Source organism: Acipenser ruthenus, unplaced genomic scaffold, assembly GCF_902713425.1.
Source record: "Acipenser ruthenus unplaced genomic scaffold, fAciRut3.2 maternal haplotype, whole genome shotgun sequence".
Taxonomy (NCBI): domain Eukaryota; kingdom Metazoa; phylum Chordata; class Actinopteri; order Acipenseriformes; family Acipenseridae; genus Acipenser; species Acipenser ruthenus.
In genome coordinates this window covers 45,718-63,578 of record NW_026708169.1, presented here as the reverse complement: position 1 = coordinate 63,578, position 17,861 = coordinate 45,718, and the positions used below count along the sequence as shown (strand labels likewise).

The 17,861-nt window shown below is 53.1% G+C and overlaps 2 protein-coding genes across 2 annotated transcripts; both read right to left on the bottom strand.

The window, feature by feature from the left end:
- Window position 1: 1 nt before the first annotated feature.
- LOC117411673 (RNA polymerase II subunit A C-terminal domain phosphatase SSU72) lies at window positions 2-11,221 on the bottom strand. Its single transcript, XM_059020167.1, has 5 exons — window positions 10,997-11,221; window positions 9,147-9,290; window positions 2,687-2,826; window positions 1,802-1,920; window positions 2-1,190 (listed from the first exon to the last, which is right to left on the bottom strand). Exons 1-5 carry the CDS (start codon window positions 11,074-11,076, stop codon window positions 1,089-1,091), a joined length of 585 nt encoding a protein of 194 aa, XP_058876150.1. The 5' UTR covers window positions 11,077-11,221; the 3' UTR covers window positions 2-1,088.
- Window positions 11,222-13,948: 2,727 nt separating this feature from the next.
- Window positions 13,949-17,618, bottom strand: LOC117411667 (fibronectin type III domain-containing protein 10). The gene has a single exon (XM_034019323.3). It carries the CDS (start codon window positions 17,024-17,026, stop codon window positions 15,920-15,922), a length of 1,107 nt encoding a protein of 368 aa, XP_033875214.3. The 5' UTR covers window positions 17,027-17,618; the 3' UTR covers window positions 13,949-15,919.
- Window positions 17,619-17,861: the final 243 nt, after the last annotated feature.

Genomic DNA, 17,861 nt, shown 5'->3' with positions numbered 1-17,861 from the left:
GAATATTTCACTGATTAACCGCTAGAAATCTCTCTACAGACGCATCATCTTCCAGTTTCCACAGCGTGGGCACAGAAAGCTCTCTCGAGACTGGCACTGTTTTATAAACGGCTGTGGGGCTCTTCTGCTGTATTTAACTGTGTGTGTGTGCGAGTCTAAGTCTCTCCACTGCAAGACATTTTAAACACGGGGCTCTCTCCTGCTTAAATCAGACAAATAACAATAAAATGACAAAATCAGACGTGGGGATTATTACAAGCCCCCCGGTTGCATAGCAGTTGGCTGCAGGGTTTCCAACGAGTCGAGACACAGCTGCACCTTCCTGCCACCCAACGTGGCTACAAGGCTTCACGATGCTGCAGGCTGGGTCCACGTCTCCACACTTATCTGGGAGGAAGTTTATTCTGCCCCACAGACATGCTTCACCAGGGATGCCCAGAGACTCCCATTGCAGTTCAAGCCAGTCCTCGCTTCACCTTCAACTCTAAAAAGGCTTGGTGGCTCAGTGGTTAAAGAAAGGGGCTGGATACCAGGTTACCAGTTCCAATCCTCGCTCAGCCACTGACTCACTGTGCGTGTGTGACCCTGAGACAGTCACTTCACCTCCTTGTGCTCCGTCCTTCGGATGAGACGTAAAACAAACGAGGTCCGATTGGAAGCGACTCTGCAGCAGCAGATGTGATGCACAGCTCACCCGAGTCTCCAAGCTGTGTCAGTCATCTAGCAGACGTTTCTATCCAATTCACCATAATAATAATAATAATAATAATCTACTTCTACAGCAAAGAGCAAGGCAACTCCAGTCCCCAGCCTGGACTCTGCTCCTGGTTTTCCTGACACAGACAGACGGGCTTCCAGAGGACACAGGAGGAGACTCAATTAAAAACGTCATGGCTAGAACAATGGCCTGGACTGGAGCTCGGAATGGATTCTGACGAGAGCGGCTGGAGCTGCCCAGCCCTGGGTTAAACAGGCTCTAGTAGCAGGTCTGGTGTAAAACCTGTAATGGCTCTCACTGATCTGCAATCAGGAGTGATGGTAGCAGGGGGCGGGCGAGGGGGTTAAGGCTGGTTTTGGGGGGGGAGGGGTCAGTAGAAGCAGACAGTGTGCAGGAAGGGGCGGCTGCTCTTCTCCTCAAACTCCTGCAGAAGCTCGTCCATCTCATTCTCCATGTCCTCCGTGTGCTGGATCTGAGAGAGGGGGAGGGAGAGAGAGAGAGAGAGAGAGAGAGAGAGAGAGAGAGAGAGAGAGAGAGAGAGAGAGAGAGAGAGAGAGAGAGAGAGAGAGAGAGAGAGAGAGAGAGAGAGAGCAGGTGAGGGAGAGAGAGGGGGGAGAGAAGAGACACAGAGAGAGTCACCTACTTGCATACTTATTTCATCAATTTAGGCCATTTATAAAAATAATAAAGTTGAAACAGTTTTAATGATCTCTCTTGTTCTGTGTCATTGATGGTGTTCTGTCACAATGTTATCACCTCTAATGCACAGCCGGGTCAGTCTCTATCGTACTGTATTGACTGGGTAGCGTGTGTGTACAGCCGGGGCAGTCTCTATTGTACTGTATTGACTGGGTATAGTGTGTGTACAGCCGGGGCAGTCTCTATTGTACTGTATTGACTGGGTAGCGTGTGTGTACAGCCGGGGCAGTCTCTATTGTACTGTATTGACTGGGTAGCGTGTGTGTACAGCCGGGGCAGTCTCTATTGTACTGTATTGACTGGGTAGCGTGTGTGTACAGCCGGGGCAGTCTCTATTGTACTGTATTGACTGGGCAGTGTATTCCTGCAGGCCGCTGTACTCACACACTGGCACATTTCACAGATGAGGAAGGCTCCCAGCGTGGCCTCCTCGTGGTTGTCCTGGATGTCCACGTTTATCACGTGCACCGGCTGGAAGCTCTCCTGCTCCCTCGAGTTCAGGTCTGAGACAGCGAGCGAAAGGAAGAGTCACACAGTCAGGGAGGTGGCACAGGACACGGCTCCAAGCTACCTGCTACGAAGGTGTAGACCCAGCCTCTTACCCTCCAGCCACTGGGTCTACACCCAGCCTCCCCCAGCCTCTTACCCTCTAGCCCCTGGGTGTAGACCCAGCCTCTTACCCTCCAGCCCCTGGGTATAGACCCAGCCTCTTACCCTCCAGCCCCTGGGTGTAGACCCAGCCTCCCCCAGCCTCTTACCCTCCAGCCCCTGAGTGTAGACCCAGCCTCCCCCAGCCTCTTACCCTCCAGCCCCTGGGTGTAGACCCAGCCTCCCCCAGCCTCTTACCCTCCAGACCCTTTGTGTAGACCCAACCTCTTACTCTCCAGCCCCTGGGTGTAGACCCAGCCTCTTACCCTCCAGCCCCTGGGTGTAGACCCAGCCTCCCCCAGCCTCTTACCCTCCAGCCCCTGAGTGTAGACCCAGCCTCCCCCAGCCTCTTACCCTCCAGCCCCTGGGTGTAGACCCAGCCTCTTACCCTCTAGCCCCTGGGTGTAGACCCAGCCTCCCCCAGCCTCTTACCCTCCAGCCCCTGAGTGTAGACCCAGCCTCTTACCCTCCAGCCCCTGGGTGTAGACCCAGCCTCCCCCAGCCTCTTACCCTCCAGACCCTTTGTGTAGACCCAACCTCTTACTCTCCAGCCCCTGGGTGTAGACCCAACCTCTTACCCTGCAGCCCCTGGGTGTAGACCCAGCCTCCCCAGCCTCTTACCCTCCAGCACCTGGTCGTACACCCTCTCCTCGCAGGTCACCACCAGGTCGAACTGGTCCTTGCAGTTCTGGAAGCGCTCGGGCCGGGGCTTGATGCGCTTGTTCCGGTCCAGCATGTGAAGGATCCCGTTCTGGGTGTATCTGGAGCGAGCCGGGTCAAGGAGCAACTCCACAGCGTCGGAAACACAAACTGAGCCAGTCCACAAAACCACACCGAAATACCGACTATCATGGACAAGAGGAAACCAGAGGAGAGGTGCAGCCTGACCGGGCAGCTCAATTCATGATCAAAGAGCCTTCGTTTACAAAGGACAAGGCGAAGCGAGTGCTAAAAATGAAACTACCTTCTTAAACTGTGAATTTACTGCCAGACGAGAGCGAGAGAGAGAGAGACAGAGCGAGAGAGCGGAGAGTGCAGAGACAGAGCAAGAGAGAGCAAGAGTGGAGAGAGAGAGAGAGAGAGTGAGAGAGCAGAGTGGAGAGAGAGAGACAGAGCGAGAGAGCGGAGAGTGCAGAGACAGAGCAAGAGAGAGAAGGAAGAGTGCAGACAGAACACAAGAGGGGAGAGCGAGAGAGCGGAGAGGAGTGCAGAGACAGAGTGAGAGAGAGCAGAGTGGAGAGAGAGCGAGAGACAAAGCGAGAGAGAAGAAAGAGTGCAGACAGAACACAAGAGGGGAGAGCGAGAGAGCGGAGAGGAGTGCAGACAGAGCGAGAGAGAGGAGTGCAGAGAACAAGCTTCACTAGGCAACCATGAATAACTAATCCAGTTAGACTGAACTCCGCACTCCAAACTCAGCACCATTATTCACTTTAAACACTTCGAGAACCCCCCCGAAATACAATTCACTTCCTCAAAAACAAACGCATGCTTTAAATCATATAGACTAGCTGAGGGGATTTCTACTTTATCATTTGATATTAAAATATTGATTTCTGAAACAGGTAAAAATCGCAGCCTGCCAAGTGTTAGCGGTGCTTTGTGACACAAGCCCCTGGGGATTCAGCAACTGAGTGCAGTGAGGCAGAGAGGGGGTCTAGCTATACTGCAGTGAGGCAGAGAGGGGGTCTAGCTATACTGCAGTGAGGCAGAGAGGGGGTCTAGCTATACTGCAGTGAGGCAGAGAGGGGGTCTAGCTATACTGCAGTGAGGCAGAGAGGGGGTCTAGCTATACTGCAGTGAGGCAGAGAGGGGGTCTAGCTATACTGCAGTGAGGCAGAGAGGGGGTCTAGCTATACTGCAGTGAGGCAGAGAGGGGGTCTAGCTATACTGCAGTGAGGCAGAGAGGGGGTCTAGCTATACTGCAGTGAGGCAGAGAGGGGGTCTAGCTATACTGCAGTGAGGCAGAGAGAGGGTCTAGCTATACTGCAGTGAGGCAGAGAGAGGGTCTAGCTATACTGCAGTGAGGCAGAGAGGGGGTCTAGCTATACTGCAGTGAGGCAGAGAGGGGGTCTAGCTATACTCCAGTGAGGCATAGAGGGGGTCTAGCTATAATGCAGTGAGGCAGAGAGAGGGTCTAGCTATACTGCAGTGAGGCAGAGAGGGGGTCTAGCTATACTGCAGTGAGGCAGAGGGGGGGGTCTAGCTATACTGCAGTGAGGCAGAGAGAGGGTCTAGCTATACTGCAGTGAGGCATAGAGGGGGTCTAGCTATACTGCAGTGAGGCAGAGAGAGGGTCTAGCTATACTGCAGTGAGGCAGAGAGGGGGTCTAGCTATACTGCAGTGAGGGGGTCTTGCTATACTGTAATGAGGCAGAGGGGGGGGGGTCTTGCTATACTGTAATGAGGCAGAGGGGGGGTCTTGCTATACTGCAGTGAGGCAGTGGGGTCCTGCTATACTGCAGTGAGGCAGAGGGGGTCTGGCTATACTGTAATGAGGCAGAGAGGGGGTCCTGCTACACTATAATGAGGCAGAGGGGGTCTTGCTATACTGTAATGAAGCAGAGAGGGGGTCTTGCTATACTGTAGTGCAAGACCTGGGAAAGATGTTCGCAATGGGGGGGGCAGTGTCACGGAGGCTCAGGAGTCAGGCTGTCTCACCGCAGAGTCATCACGAGGGAGACTCAGACCTGGGAAAGATGTTCGCAATGGGGGGGGCAGTGTCACAGAGGCTCAGGAGTCAGGCTGTCTCACCACAGGGTCGTCACGAGGGAGACTCAGACCTGGGAAAGATGTTCACAATGGGGGGGGGGGGGGGGTGCAGTGTCACGGAGGCTCAGGAGTCAGGCTGTCTCACTGCAGAGTCGTCACGAGGGAGACTCAGACCTGGGAAAGATGTTCACAATGGGGGGGGCAGTGTCACGGAGGCTCAGGAGTCAGGCTGTCTCACTGCAGAGTCGTTACGAGGGAGACTCAGACCTGGGAAAGATGTTCACAATGGGGGGGGGCAGTGTCACGGAGGCTCAGGAGTCAGGCTGTCTCACCGCAGGGTCGTCACGAGGGAGACTCAGACCTGGGAAAGATGTTCACAATGGGGGGGGGCAGTGTCACAGAGGCTCAGGAGTCAGGCTGTCTCACCGCAGGGTCGTCACGAGGGAGACTCAGACCTGGGAAAGATGTTCACAATGGGGGGGGGGGGGGCAGTGTCACGGAGGCTCAGGAGTCAGGCTGTCTCACCGCAGAGTCGTCACGAGGGAGACTCAGACCTGGGAAAGATGTTCACAATGGGGGGGGCAGTGTCACGGAGGCTCAGGAGTCAGGCTGTCTCACCGCAGGGTCGTCACGAGGGAGACTCAGACCTGGGAAAGATGTTCACAATGGGGGGGGCAGTGTCACGGAGGCTCAGGAGTCAGGCTGTCTCACCGCAGAGTCGTCACGAGGGAGAACAGTTAAGATGAAGCGCGGGGCTGGGGGTGAACATGCAAACAGCCACGGCTTGAAATGCACTGCTGAGTGTTTCTCTCCTCTCATCCACAGGGACCACGGGGGGGGGGGGGGGGGGGTGTAGATTTATTTACTGCGATACGGGTAGAACTCCCCCCCCCCCAAAAAAAACGAAAAAAAAAAAAAAAAAACTCCTCAAAGTGAAAGAATATCTGAAAGTGAAAATAAACGGCCCGTCCCAGCGTTACTAAAACAAGCTCCAGTGACTGAGCCATGGAAAAGACCTTTAACTTTCAGAAACAGAAGGGAAACGGCACGTGCTTGTGAGACGCAGCCAGCCGGCACAGACCGTGAGATACTGCAGTGAGGCATGAAGCTGTGGTGCCCACTATACAGACCAGGGGAGCCAGGCTCCAGTCCTGGAGGGCTGTGCCGCTCCAGGTTTTACAGGAACACCTAATGAACTGCTGTAGACCTGGATGGGGCTCACTGAACTAATGAAACCATTGAGAAGAGGGTTGGAGCAAAGACGTGGACTGGATTAGCCACCGCTGCCTGACCCCAATGAGACAGACACAATGGTACAGGATTAGGGGTGCAGTGCTGGACTGTGCCCCTTTCTTTACATTGTGTATCGCATTGTAATAGAGGTATGTATCGGGATACCAGACCACAAGCACAGGCTGCAGCTCACCCAACGGTTACTGAATGATGAATGTGTGTGTTCTAGCTGGTGTGATGAACACACACTCTCTCTCAGTGAGGGTCTGTTAACACAAGGCTCGCTCATTAAACACCCGTCTGATCTGATGCTGGAAGTACCCAATCAGGAGCCCTCTCTCATCACCACCTGCGTATGCACGGGTACAGCTCTGGACATGACCGCTCGCAAACCCGTTCAAACCATCCCTTCAGAATCACAGGATCAATGAACACCATGACCACCACGCAGGTCTGGAAGACTTTATTCTCCAGGTTCATCACATTGCAAACAAGACACAGGACAGGCGGGGAATGAAAACAGCCCCCCAGGGCTAGAGCCTTCCTGCAGACCCCCTCCCCGAGACGGAGCCGCACGCACACACACACACAGACCCCCTCCCCGAGACGGAGCCGCACGCGCACACACACACCCTCCCCGAGACGGAGCCGCACGCACACACACAGACCCCCTCCCCGAGACGGAGCTGCACGCACACACACACACACACACACACACACAGACCCCCTCCCCGAGACGGAGCCGCACGCACACACACACAGACCCCCTCCCCGAGACGGAGCCGCACGCACACACACACAGACCCCCTCCCCGAGACGGAGCCACCCGCACACACACAGACGCACATAGACCCCCTCCCCGAGACGGAGCCACCCGCACACACACACAGAGACCCCCTCCCCGAGACGGAGCCACCCGCACGCACGCACACACAGCTCCACACACACACACAGCTCCACGCACGCACACAGCTCCACAAACACACGCACGCACAGCGCCACACAGACACACAGCTCCACACACACAGCTCCACGCACGCGCACGCACACACAGACCCCCTCCCCGAGACGGAGCCACCCGCACACACACACACAGCTCCACACACACACACACACACACACAGCTCCATGCACGCACGCACACACACACAGCTCCACACACACAGCTCCATGCACGCGCGCACACACACACAGCTCCACACACACACACACACACACACACACACACACACACACACACAGTACAAGTGCTAGACATGGAATTGCTGTGCTTACTTGGCCAGTCTTCCAGCTTCACGCATCTTCACAGCGCTGCCCTGCAGACTCTCCCCGCCAGACACTTCCAGGGAGCACTTTCCATGTGTCACATTTTAATAATAAAACAAAAGAAACTGTGAACTTAAATATACAGAACAATATTTCACTTTGGGTGAGAAGCACTGGATAGATTGAATCATACACACACACACCTGCTTTACTGCTATTCTGACGACCGTCTCTACTCTCCCTCTGTAAAAACCAGGTCCGACCAGCACTCAGGAATGGGCTTACTGGTTAACCATGAGCTCCCAGTGCGGACTGGCCAGCACAAGCTACAAGGAGTCAGGAGATCCACACCTCACCCATCCTGCGCAGGGAATACATTCCCAGCTAGAGTCAGGAGATCCACACCTCACCCATCCTGCACTCTGCTACAGAGGGCACTAAAACAGACCTGCAAGTAAAACTCATCCCCAGGAAGCGTGTCTTTATTGAAGACTAGGCGTTCAAACAAGTCTAAATCTATTACCAAGTTCAGACTACTGTAGCAACAAACCTGCATACTGGTGAACAGAGCCTGTCTCACGACACATTCAACGCAAGCACAGCAGCCGTCCACGACGCGGGCGTACTGAAGAGGTTGTTATTCCTCATCCTCTTCCTACCAGCCCCGTTTCTAATGCAGTGCCGATCATCTTTACACTGCTGTGTTTACAACAGGAACGCTGCTCCTAACGCAGCGTGTGCGATACACCATGACGGGTGAAGCTGCGTCTCGCCTCCCACGCGGGCTCACAATACCGACGCTGCTTTCATTCTCTAGCTCTCGCGTTCGCGGCAGCGTTGTTGCTCGGAGCCTCTATTTATTTAAAACGGAGATCAAGTTGCTGGCGGTCATTTGAATCCAGGAGGTTAAAGGAGCAACGTGCTGAAGTTGAAAGGACTCTCAAGACGTCTGGTGGTGCATCTCAGTAAGACGTTTAATTTTTTCTTCAACATGGATTTCCCAAGAATGATCCGAGACTAACAGCTTGGATTGGGGAGAACGCAGAAAAAAAGGATATATTAATAAAACGGTGAAGTATTTTATTAACTCCCATTTAAATGTAACCGCTTTCAAACAGACACCTCCTCTCAGCACCCCTCAGTTTGGAAGCGAGGCGTCAGCAAGGAACCAGCGCCCCTCAAACTGCAGGAAACCCCCTCAAGTGAAAGACATGTTTGCCCATGTATTTAAACACACCCACACAGACCCATTCACACACCCACTCACAATCTTACACCCACTGGGTACCCCTGTCACCGAGTCCCACACATTTACTGCACGCCACCTTTAAACTTGCAACGAGATCACCTGTATAATGCAAAAAAATAAGAGAAAAACAATCACTTTGACTCCTTCTGTTTGCTCAATTCCTCCCCCAGTGGACACAAGAAACTGCAGAGAGCTCCTAACACTGCTGCAGAGGGAGAGACAGAGAGAGAACTAGCCTGGCCTCCCTGCCTCCCCTCCGGGGAACACTGCTGCAGAGGGAGAGGCAGAGAGAGAGAGCTAGCCTGGCCTCCCTGCCTCCCCTCCAGGGAACACTGCTGCAGAGGGAGAGGCAGAGAGAGAGCTAGCCTGGCCTCCCTGCCTCCGCTCCGGGGAACACTGCTGCAGAGGGAGAGACAGAGAGAGAACTAGCCTGGCCTCCCTGCCTCCCCTCCGGGGAACACTGCTGCAGAGGGAGAGGCAGAGAGAGAGAGCTAGCCTGGCCTCCCTGCCTCCCCTCCAGGGAACACTGCTGCAGAGGGAGAGGCAGAGAGAGAGAGCTAGCCTGGCCTCCCTGCCTCCCCTCCAGGGCACACTGCTGCTGGCTGGCTGGCTGGGAGGGGATACAGTTCCTTGTCTTTCTTAACGAGGTCGTTGTACATCTGCTCGTATGTGGTTTTGAAGTCGTAGACGTTGGGCTTGTCTGGGGCCGGTCCGGGCAGCTTCACATGGGAGCCAGTTCCAAACGAACGTACGCTGAATCCTCGCTTACTGTAGACGACACAAAACAAACACACAAACACACACAGGGTTACAAACGCGGGAAGCTCTGAATCTACATGGATTCACAGTGTACTTTACAGCATGTCAGAAATGGAAATAAAGACTCCCATCGCACAGCCGTTTGATCCATTCCTGGTTTTAATAAAGACACACGACGGCTAATCAAGCAGATATAAAAACCTGCAATGAGCGACTCTGCTCTGAAACAGGAATCTTATTTCCATGCCTGGCTAAGGGAACGGTCCCCAAAGAAAACATTATTTACAGCAATTGCAATTTATACTTGACCAGCAGGTGGCACAGTGCACAGGATTTTACCTTTAATTAAGGATTAAGAACATAAGAAAGTTTACAAACGAGAGGAAGGCCATTCGGCCCATCTTACTGATCCCAGAATCTCATCAAGCAGCTTCTTGAAGGATCCCAGGGTGTCGGCTTCAATAACATTACTGGGGAGTTGATTCCAGACTCCAACAATTCTCTGTGTAAAAGGGTCTCCTATTTTCTGTTCTGAATGCCCCTTTATCTAATCTCCATTTGTGACCCTTGGTCCTTGTTTCTTTTTTCAAGTTGAAAAAGTCCCCTGGGTCGACACTGTCAATACCTTTTAGGATTTTGAATATTTTAATCTCACTTTATATCTGAGCATCTTGTAGGCCTTTTTTTACAGCTTCCCCACATTGTCTAGATGAAACATTTCTGAGTCAACATAAACTCCTAGGTCTTTTTCATAGATTCCTTCTTCAATTTCAGTATCTCCCATATAATATTTATAACGCACATTTTTATTGCCTGCGTGCAGTACCTTACACTTTTCTCTATTAAATTTCATTTGCCATGTGTCTGCCCAGTTCTGAATGCTGTCGAGATCATTTTGAATGACCTTTGCTGCTGCATCAGTGTTTGCCACTCCTCCTATGTTTGTGTCGTCTGTAAATTTAACAGGTTTATTTACTATACCAGAATCTGAGACACGGCAGCACTGAAGAGGAGAACATTTAGAATGAAATGAAACGAAACAAGCGTCTCAAAATGAATCCTTGAACAGTAAAAAAATATTACATTCCACTGAGAGCAACTTGATATTGAACAGTCTGTGGCCATGAACTCCTACTGCACAGCCGCGTCACCCAGCCCACACTTTACTGCGGGCTTGATCAGCGCCGGCGGACAGGGAACAAGCTCAGGGGTGTCGGACTAAACTCAGGAAAACGAGGTTTACACAAACTAGCGGGGCGCCTCTTTGTAGAGTTGAACTGTTTTTGTTTACGACTCCATTAATGTTACACCGTGGATCGTGTGCAATAAGGAAGCACGCATTTTAATCACAGCGCAAGGCGTGCCTGAATACCGGTCCTGTAATTACAACACAGGCGAGTCAAACTAGGAACGGCGTTAAACGCGACGGTAACAACGCCGTCCCACAAACAAACACAGAAAACCACCGGCTTGGGCCTCAGCACAGCTCGTTGTTCGACCGCCGTGATTAAATTAGACTAAAGCACTTGCATACGAACACCAGGCAGCCCCCTCTTAACATTATGAATCTGCCAACGCCGAAACACGGCGCCGTTACCCGAACCCGTCCCGAATAGAATAAAACCCGAGCAGCGCCACAGCAGGGCCGGGCCCCTCCGCGGCGTGGCTTGTGTTTGTAAGCGGCGCTCGTCTCCGCGCAGGCCGGGTGTCGGTACCTGAGGATGCCGTGCGCTTCCATGCTCCGGTTCTGATTGCTCGAGCACACCACCGCCACTCGCAGCGGATGAGACGGCATCGTCGGGGCGGCTACTGCTCTTTAACGCAACCTTAGCGACGTTCTAGAAAGAAAACAAATAGATAATAAATATCAACTTCAACAGAAACTAAACCGACACGCCCGCAGCCTCCGACTGCTTCTTCGTGAGTGGACTCTAAAATGGCCGCTGGTGGGACGTCACAACCGCACGGGGCGGGGGCTGCGGCCGGGAGGCGTGGTTTGGCTCCCAGGAATGACCAATCGCAGTGCGAGTCTAGGCTCCCCTCTCACGTGATACGGGTCTTGCTTGTTGTGTCGCTGGAAACAGCACGTCGCACGCAGTGCAAAAAGAACAAGCTTTGACCCGAAACGATGGCGGTTCACAGCGGGTCTGTGCAGTGGCTTTCAATGCAGAGCCTTTTTATGTGGACACGTTTGCCCTCTAGTGGATACCTGCGCGTCACCGCACCGATTTAAATAAGAATACAAAAACATCATGACGCGCTCCGAGTCACACAGAGGCGTGACGCAGGGTCACAGTGGACTGGACTGGACAGTGACGCGCTCCGAGTCACACAGAGGCGTGACGCAGGGTCACGGTGGACTGGACTGGACAGTGACGCGCTCCGAGTCACACAGAGGCGTGACGCAGGGTCACGGTGGACTGGACTGGACAGTGACGCGCTCCGAGTCACACAGAGGCGTGACGCAGGGTCACGGTGGACTGGACTGGACAGTGACACGCTCCGAGTCACACAGAGGCGTGACGCAGGGTCACGGTGGACTGGACTGGACAGTGACGCGCTCCGAGTCACACAGAGGCGTGACGCAGGGTCACGGTGGACTGGACTGGACAGTGACGCGCTCCGAGTCACACAGAGGCGTGACGCAGGGTCACAGTGGACTTGACTGGACAGTGACGCGCTCCGAGTCACACAGAGGCGTGACGCAGGGTCACAGTGGACTGGACTGGACAGTGACGCGCTCCGAGTCACACAGAGTCGTGACGCAGGGTCACGGTGGACTGGACTGGACAGTGACACGCTCCGAGTCACACAGAGGCGTGACGCAGGGTCACAGTGGACTGGACTGGACAGTGACACGCTCAGAGTCACACAGAGGCGTGACGCAGGGTCACGGTGGACTGGACTGGACAGTGACGCGCTCCGAGTCACACAGAGGCGTGTCGCAGGGTCACGGTGGACTGGACTGGACAGTGACGCGCTCCGAGTCACACAGAGGCGTGACGCAGGGTCACAGTGGACTGGACTGGACAGTGACGCGCTCCGAGTCACACAGAGGCGTGACGCAGGGTCACGGTGGACTGGACTGGACAGTGACACGGTCCGAGTCACACAGAGGCGTGACGCAGGGTCACGGTGGACTGGACTGGACAGTGACACGCTCCGAGTCACACAGAGGCGTGACGCAGGGTCACAGTGGACTGGACTGGACAGTGACGCGCTCCGAGTCACACAGAGGCGTGACGCAGGGTCACGGTGGACTGGACTGGACAGTGACGCGCTCCGAGTCACACAGAGGCGTGACGCAGGGTCACGGTGGACTGGACTGGACAGTGACACGCTCCGAGTCACACAGAGGCGTGACGCAGGGTCACGGTGGACTGGACTGGACAGTGACACGCTCAGAGTCACACAGAGGCGTGACGCAGGGTCACGGTGGACTGGACTGGACAGTGACGCGCTCCGAGTCACACAGAGGCGTGACGCAGGGTCACAGTGGACTGGACTGGACTGGACAGTGACACGCTCCGAGTCACACAGAGGCGTGACGCAGGGTCACAGTGGACTGGACTGGACAGTGACATGCTCCGAGTCACACAGAGACGTGACGCAGGGTCACGGTGGACTGGACTGGACAGTGACAAGCTCCGAGTCACACAGAGGCGATGCTGGCTGCTGTCAGTCGCGATTCTGTTCTCCTTGGCTCGTTGTTTTATTTGTGTGTTAACACAGCCAGCCTCTAACCCGAGCTGCTGCTTCACCGCGGATCCCTTCAGTGAATATCAAACTCTATTTAATAAATCCTAACAGAAAGTCAATGCATTCAGTGACAGGCGTCTCTGCTAGAAGTCTTTGTCAACCCTTTTCTTCCCAGTGCAGTTGTTGATAAAAGTGTATTCCATTCATTCTCCTCTCTCTCTCTCTCTCTCTCTCTCTCTCTCTCTCTCTCTCTCTCTCTCTCTCTTGACTGGGAGTCTGCGGATCAGAGTGCAGAGACTGACACACTGAGTGAGGGGTGGAGGAGCTTACAGGGTACAGGGCAGGGACTGGGAGTCTGCGGATCAGAGTGCAGAGACTGACACACTGAGTGAGGGGTGGAGGAGCTTACAGGGTACAGGGCAGGGACTGGGAGCCTGCGGATCAGGCAATGGAGAGCTCAGTCACTGACAGGGTAAGTGGCGTCTTCCTCTCCCGTAATTATGGGATGTCTTTGGCTCTGTCGAATCCCCTGCGGGTCATTTCCTGTCCCTGGCCTGCCCCCTGCAGCTGTATCCTGCTCAGCAAACTGCAGCAGCTGCACCGGCCTGGGGAGGAGTTATCTATCCATCTATTCTGATAGGTTTGTGTCAGGGTGTATTGATCTGTTTATTCTGATAGGTTTGTGTCAGGGTGTATTGATCTGTTTATTCTGATAGGTTTGTGTCAGGGTGTATTGATCTATTCTGATAGGTTTGTGTCAGGGTGTATTGATCTATTCTGATAGGTTTGTGTCAGGGTGTATTGATCTGTTTATTCTGATAGGTTTGTGTCAGGGTGTATTGATCTATTCTGATAGGTTTGTGTCAGGGTGTATTGATCTGTTTATTGTGATAGGTTTGTATTAGTAAGTAACAAACTGGACAGGTAAGTGAGACCGCAGCGTTCAGGAATGCTCCAAATCAATCAGGTCTTTATATAATCAATATATTTTATTAATAAGAGATACATGAACAGCACTATTGTAAATATCACAAGGGGTCTCCTGCCCACCTGACCTCCCGACACGACCCCCCTGCAGCCCCCCGAGCTGAAGACAGACACTGTGAGGATTCAATTACAACACGAATGCACTTTACTATAGAGCTGTGCATTCAAACACATGGGTACACTTCAAATAGATTCATCTAGACATTGCTGTTGCATCTAAAACAGATTTTAAAATGCAATCTCCACAACATGGAAATGGCACAGTTTAGGGAGGCTAGCTCTGCTGTTTGCATTGCTGCAGGATCGCTGCTTAGAACAGTTTACAATATACTTTACCAGACCTCTCTGTGCTTTACAATGCTTCCCTATGCTTTACCAGACCTCTCTGTGCTTTACAATGCTTCCCTATGCTTTACCAGACCTCTCTGTGCTTTACAATGCTTCCCTATGCTTTACCAGACCTCTCTGTGCTTTGCAATGCTTCCCTATGCTTTACCAGACCTCTCTGTGCTTTACAATGCTTCCCTATGCTTTACCATCCCTCTCTGTGCTTTACAATGCTTCCCTATGCTTTACCACACCTCTCTGTGCTTTACAATGCTTCCCTATGCTTTACCAGACCTCTCTGTGCTTTACAATGCTTCCCTATGCTTTACCAGACCTCTCTGTGCTTTACAATGCTTCCCTATGCTTTACCAGACCTCTCTGTGCTTTACAATGCTTCCCTATGCTTTACCAGACCTCTCTGTGCTTTGCAATGCTTCCCTATGCTTTACCAGACCTCTCTGTGCTTTACAATGCTTCCCTATGCTTTACCAGACCTCTCTGTGCTTTGCAATGCTTCCCTATGCTTTACCAGACCTCTCTGTGCTTTGCAATGCTTCCCTATGCTTTACCAGACCTCTCTGTGCTTTACAATGCTTCCCTATGCTTTACCAGACCTCTCTGTGCTTTGCAATGCTTCCCTATGCTTTACCAGACCTCTCTGTGCTTTACAATGCTTCCCTATGCTTTACCAGACCTCTCTGTGCTTTACAATGCTTCCCTATGCTTTACCAGACCTCTCTGTGCTTTACAATGCTTCCCTATGCTTTACCAGACCTCTCTGTGCTTTACAATGCTTCCCTATGCTTTACCAGACCTCTCTGTGCTTTACAATGCTTCCCTATGCTTCACCAGACCTCTCTGTGCTTTACAATGCTTCCCTATGCTTTACCAGACCTCTCTGTGCTTTACAATGCTTCCCTATGCTTTACCAGACCTCTCTGTGCTTTACAATGCTTCCCTATGCTTTACCAGACCTCTCTGTGCTTTACAATGCTTCCCTATGCTTTACCAGACCTCTCTGTGCTTTACAATGCTTCCCTATGCTTTACCAGACCTCTCTGTGCTTTACAATGCTTCCCTATGCTTTACTAGACCTATCTGTGCTTTACAATGCTTCCCTATGCTTTACCAGACCTCTCTGTGCTTTACAATGCTTCCCTATGCTTTACCAGACCTCTCTGTGCTTTACAATGCTTCCCTATGCTTTACCAGACCTCTCTCTGCTTTACAATGCTTCCCTATGCTTTACCAGACCTCTCTGTGCTGTACAATGCTTGCCTGTGCTTTATTACGCTTTGCTGTGTTTTAACTGCACTGAAACGTTAAAGCAGACTACAGTAAGACTTGGGGACACAAGCGTACCGTTTAAAGGTAGAGAAACTGCTTTATCTAATGTGAACGTCATATCGCTACTGTGTAATAATATATATATATATATATATATATATATATATATATATATATAATTACCTGCGGCTCTCACAACTACATACAACTACAGAGACGAGACGAACAGTGAGCTACACACGAACCTCGACTCCCATTGTGAAATTCTCCCTCCCTCCCTTCCTGCCCTGGTCAGCTACAATGACTAGACACAGAGGCGCTGTTCCGCGCTGTGCGTGTTAAGTGGGTATGTTATACTCGTGGTGTTGCCCTCTTCTCACTGAGGCCCTGGCCAGGGCAGGCTGCATGAGGTTCTCTGTGATATAGGCGACCAGCAAACAGATAATAACCAGCATGACACAGATCGAACCCCCTACCGCGGTCATCGCGATCACAATGTCCTGCATGCCAGCCGGATCCACGGTGAACTCGAGGCAGTCCCCGGGCCCTGTAGGCTCGCTGGCGGTGCCGTGGCTTCTCCTGGCGCGCCTGGTATCGGCTGTGCCATTGCCGGCTCCGCGGGTGTAGAGAGCACGCAAGCAGATTCTGTAGCGCACGCTGTCGTGCACATCCGTCAGCAGGTAGTCCCTGCAGCTCGCGCCGAGGCGCACGCCGTCACACTGGAAGTGCGTGTACGTGCCTTTCCACGAGCACTTCATGTAGAAGCCCCAGACCTGCAGCGCCCCGGCCGGGCTGTTCCGCTGCAGGGCAGACGGTGCAGGAGGAGAAGGGCGCGGGTGAGAAGAGGGGCTCTTCCACTGCAAATACACACTGCTGTTTTTTAACACGTTGGCGACCAGCTGCGTCCTGCCCAAGGACTTGTGCGCCTTGCAGTCCCTCTCCCGGCACGCAAAGCCGGTCTCGGGGTATCTGAAGCAGACCCTGTTGCCGGCTGAAGGCGAGGATGAGCCGCCGTCCTCCCCCCACGCCCCGCCCCCTGCGCGGATCACTTCGTAAGCACAGATCGCTGTCCCCGAGTCGTGGTGCTGAATCGGTACCGGCGGGGAGTGAGGGTCGCGCTTGGTCCCGCTTCTGCTCTCTCTCCGCCCTCGCCGAACCCGGCTCCCCAGCCCAGCCCCTCGCCACCTCCCATCGTCCGCTGGTTCGGGTCTACTTCCCTGGTCAACGGCCGGTGCAGGTGAGGGGGAGGCTGGGTCCGAGGGGCGCTCCGCAGTTCTCCTCTCGGTAGTCAAGTCCTTAGCAGTTTCGGTCCAGGGCGCCGATGGTGAAGGCAGGGAGGGCGGCAGTGCTCCGGGCTGCGGTCCCGCCGCTGTTACTGGTCTCCAGTCCCGGCACAGGGTGATGAGAATCATCCAGTTGATCAGTCCTGCGGGCAGCGCGGTCATCCTGCTGGCAGCCACGGCGGCTCCGACACAGCGGCATATAAACCCAGAGCGAGGCGTGCGAGACGGTGTCACACAGCGGGCAGACAGGCAGGCAGAGCCGGCACAGTGAACACGGCAGCCCGCTGCTCTCCCCCTCCTCCTTCACGACATTAACACAAGGGACGCTCAGGGCGAGGCGAGGCAGAGCACTAACAGCGCAGATAACGCGAACAAATTCAACTAATAGACCAGAGACAATGAAATCAAACACGCGGAGGCGCGCTGCTGCGTTCACTAACGCAGCGACAATAAATGTGTTATCTGTCACTCTCTCCCTGTCTGTCTCTTTCCCTGTCTGTCTCTCTCGTCGTTTTAAACATGCCCAGTCCAGCAATGCCGCCAGTCCGCACATGCGTTGTGTTGGTGTGTCTACGTGTGTTCAGTGTTTTTTAAAGTCAATTATGTGACTCGCTCAGCTCTCAGTCTCCGGTCCCTCCCCCTCCGCTTCACAGCAGCGCGATGCAAGCCCTCGACCCCACGAAGAGCAGGACTGCACAGCCCACCACAATCCACGAAATCCACTTCACAATCCACACCCACTGCACGCAGGGACACAGGACAGCATGTCTGAAGCGAGCCGTTTACATAGGGATGTATCATACCGACAGTATGCCCTTCTGTCTCTAAAAAGGATTTCACAAGGACTGGGAGCCAAATCACCATTCTTTCATTACAAAAGTCTTTTTATTTAACGTGTAAAAAAAACGTTATTTATTTATTTTTTTTAAAAAAACATGATTTAATCGCAGATACATCATACATACACATTGCATACACTGTGTGGAGATACCTCGAC

Coding starts and splice junctions, on each gene's coding strand:
- LOC117411673 (XM_059020167.1), bottom strand. CDS start 11,076: ATGCCGTCTCATCCGCTGCGAGTGGCGGTGGTGTGCTCGAGCAATCAG. Junction 9,291..10,996: donor GAAGCGCACGGCATCCTCAG/GTACCGACACCC, acceptor TGTCGTCTACAG/TAAGCGAGGATTCAGCGTAC. Junction 1,921..2,686: donor GTACGACCAGGTGCTGGAGG/GTAAGAGGCTGG, acceptor TCGCTGTCTCAG/ACCTGAACTCGAGGGAGCAG.
- LOC117411667 (XM_034019323.3), bottom strand. CDS start 17,026: ATGACCGCGCTGCCCGCAGGACTGATCAACTGGATGATTCTCATCACC.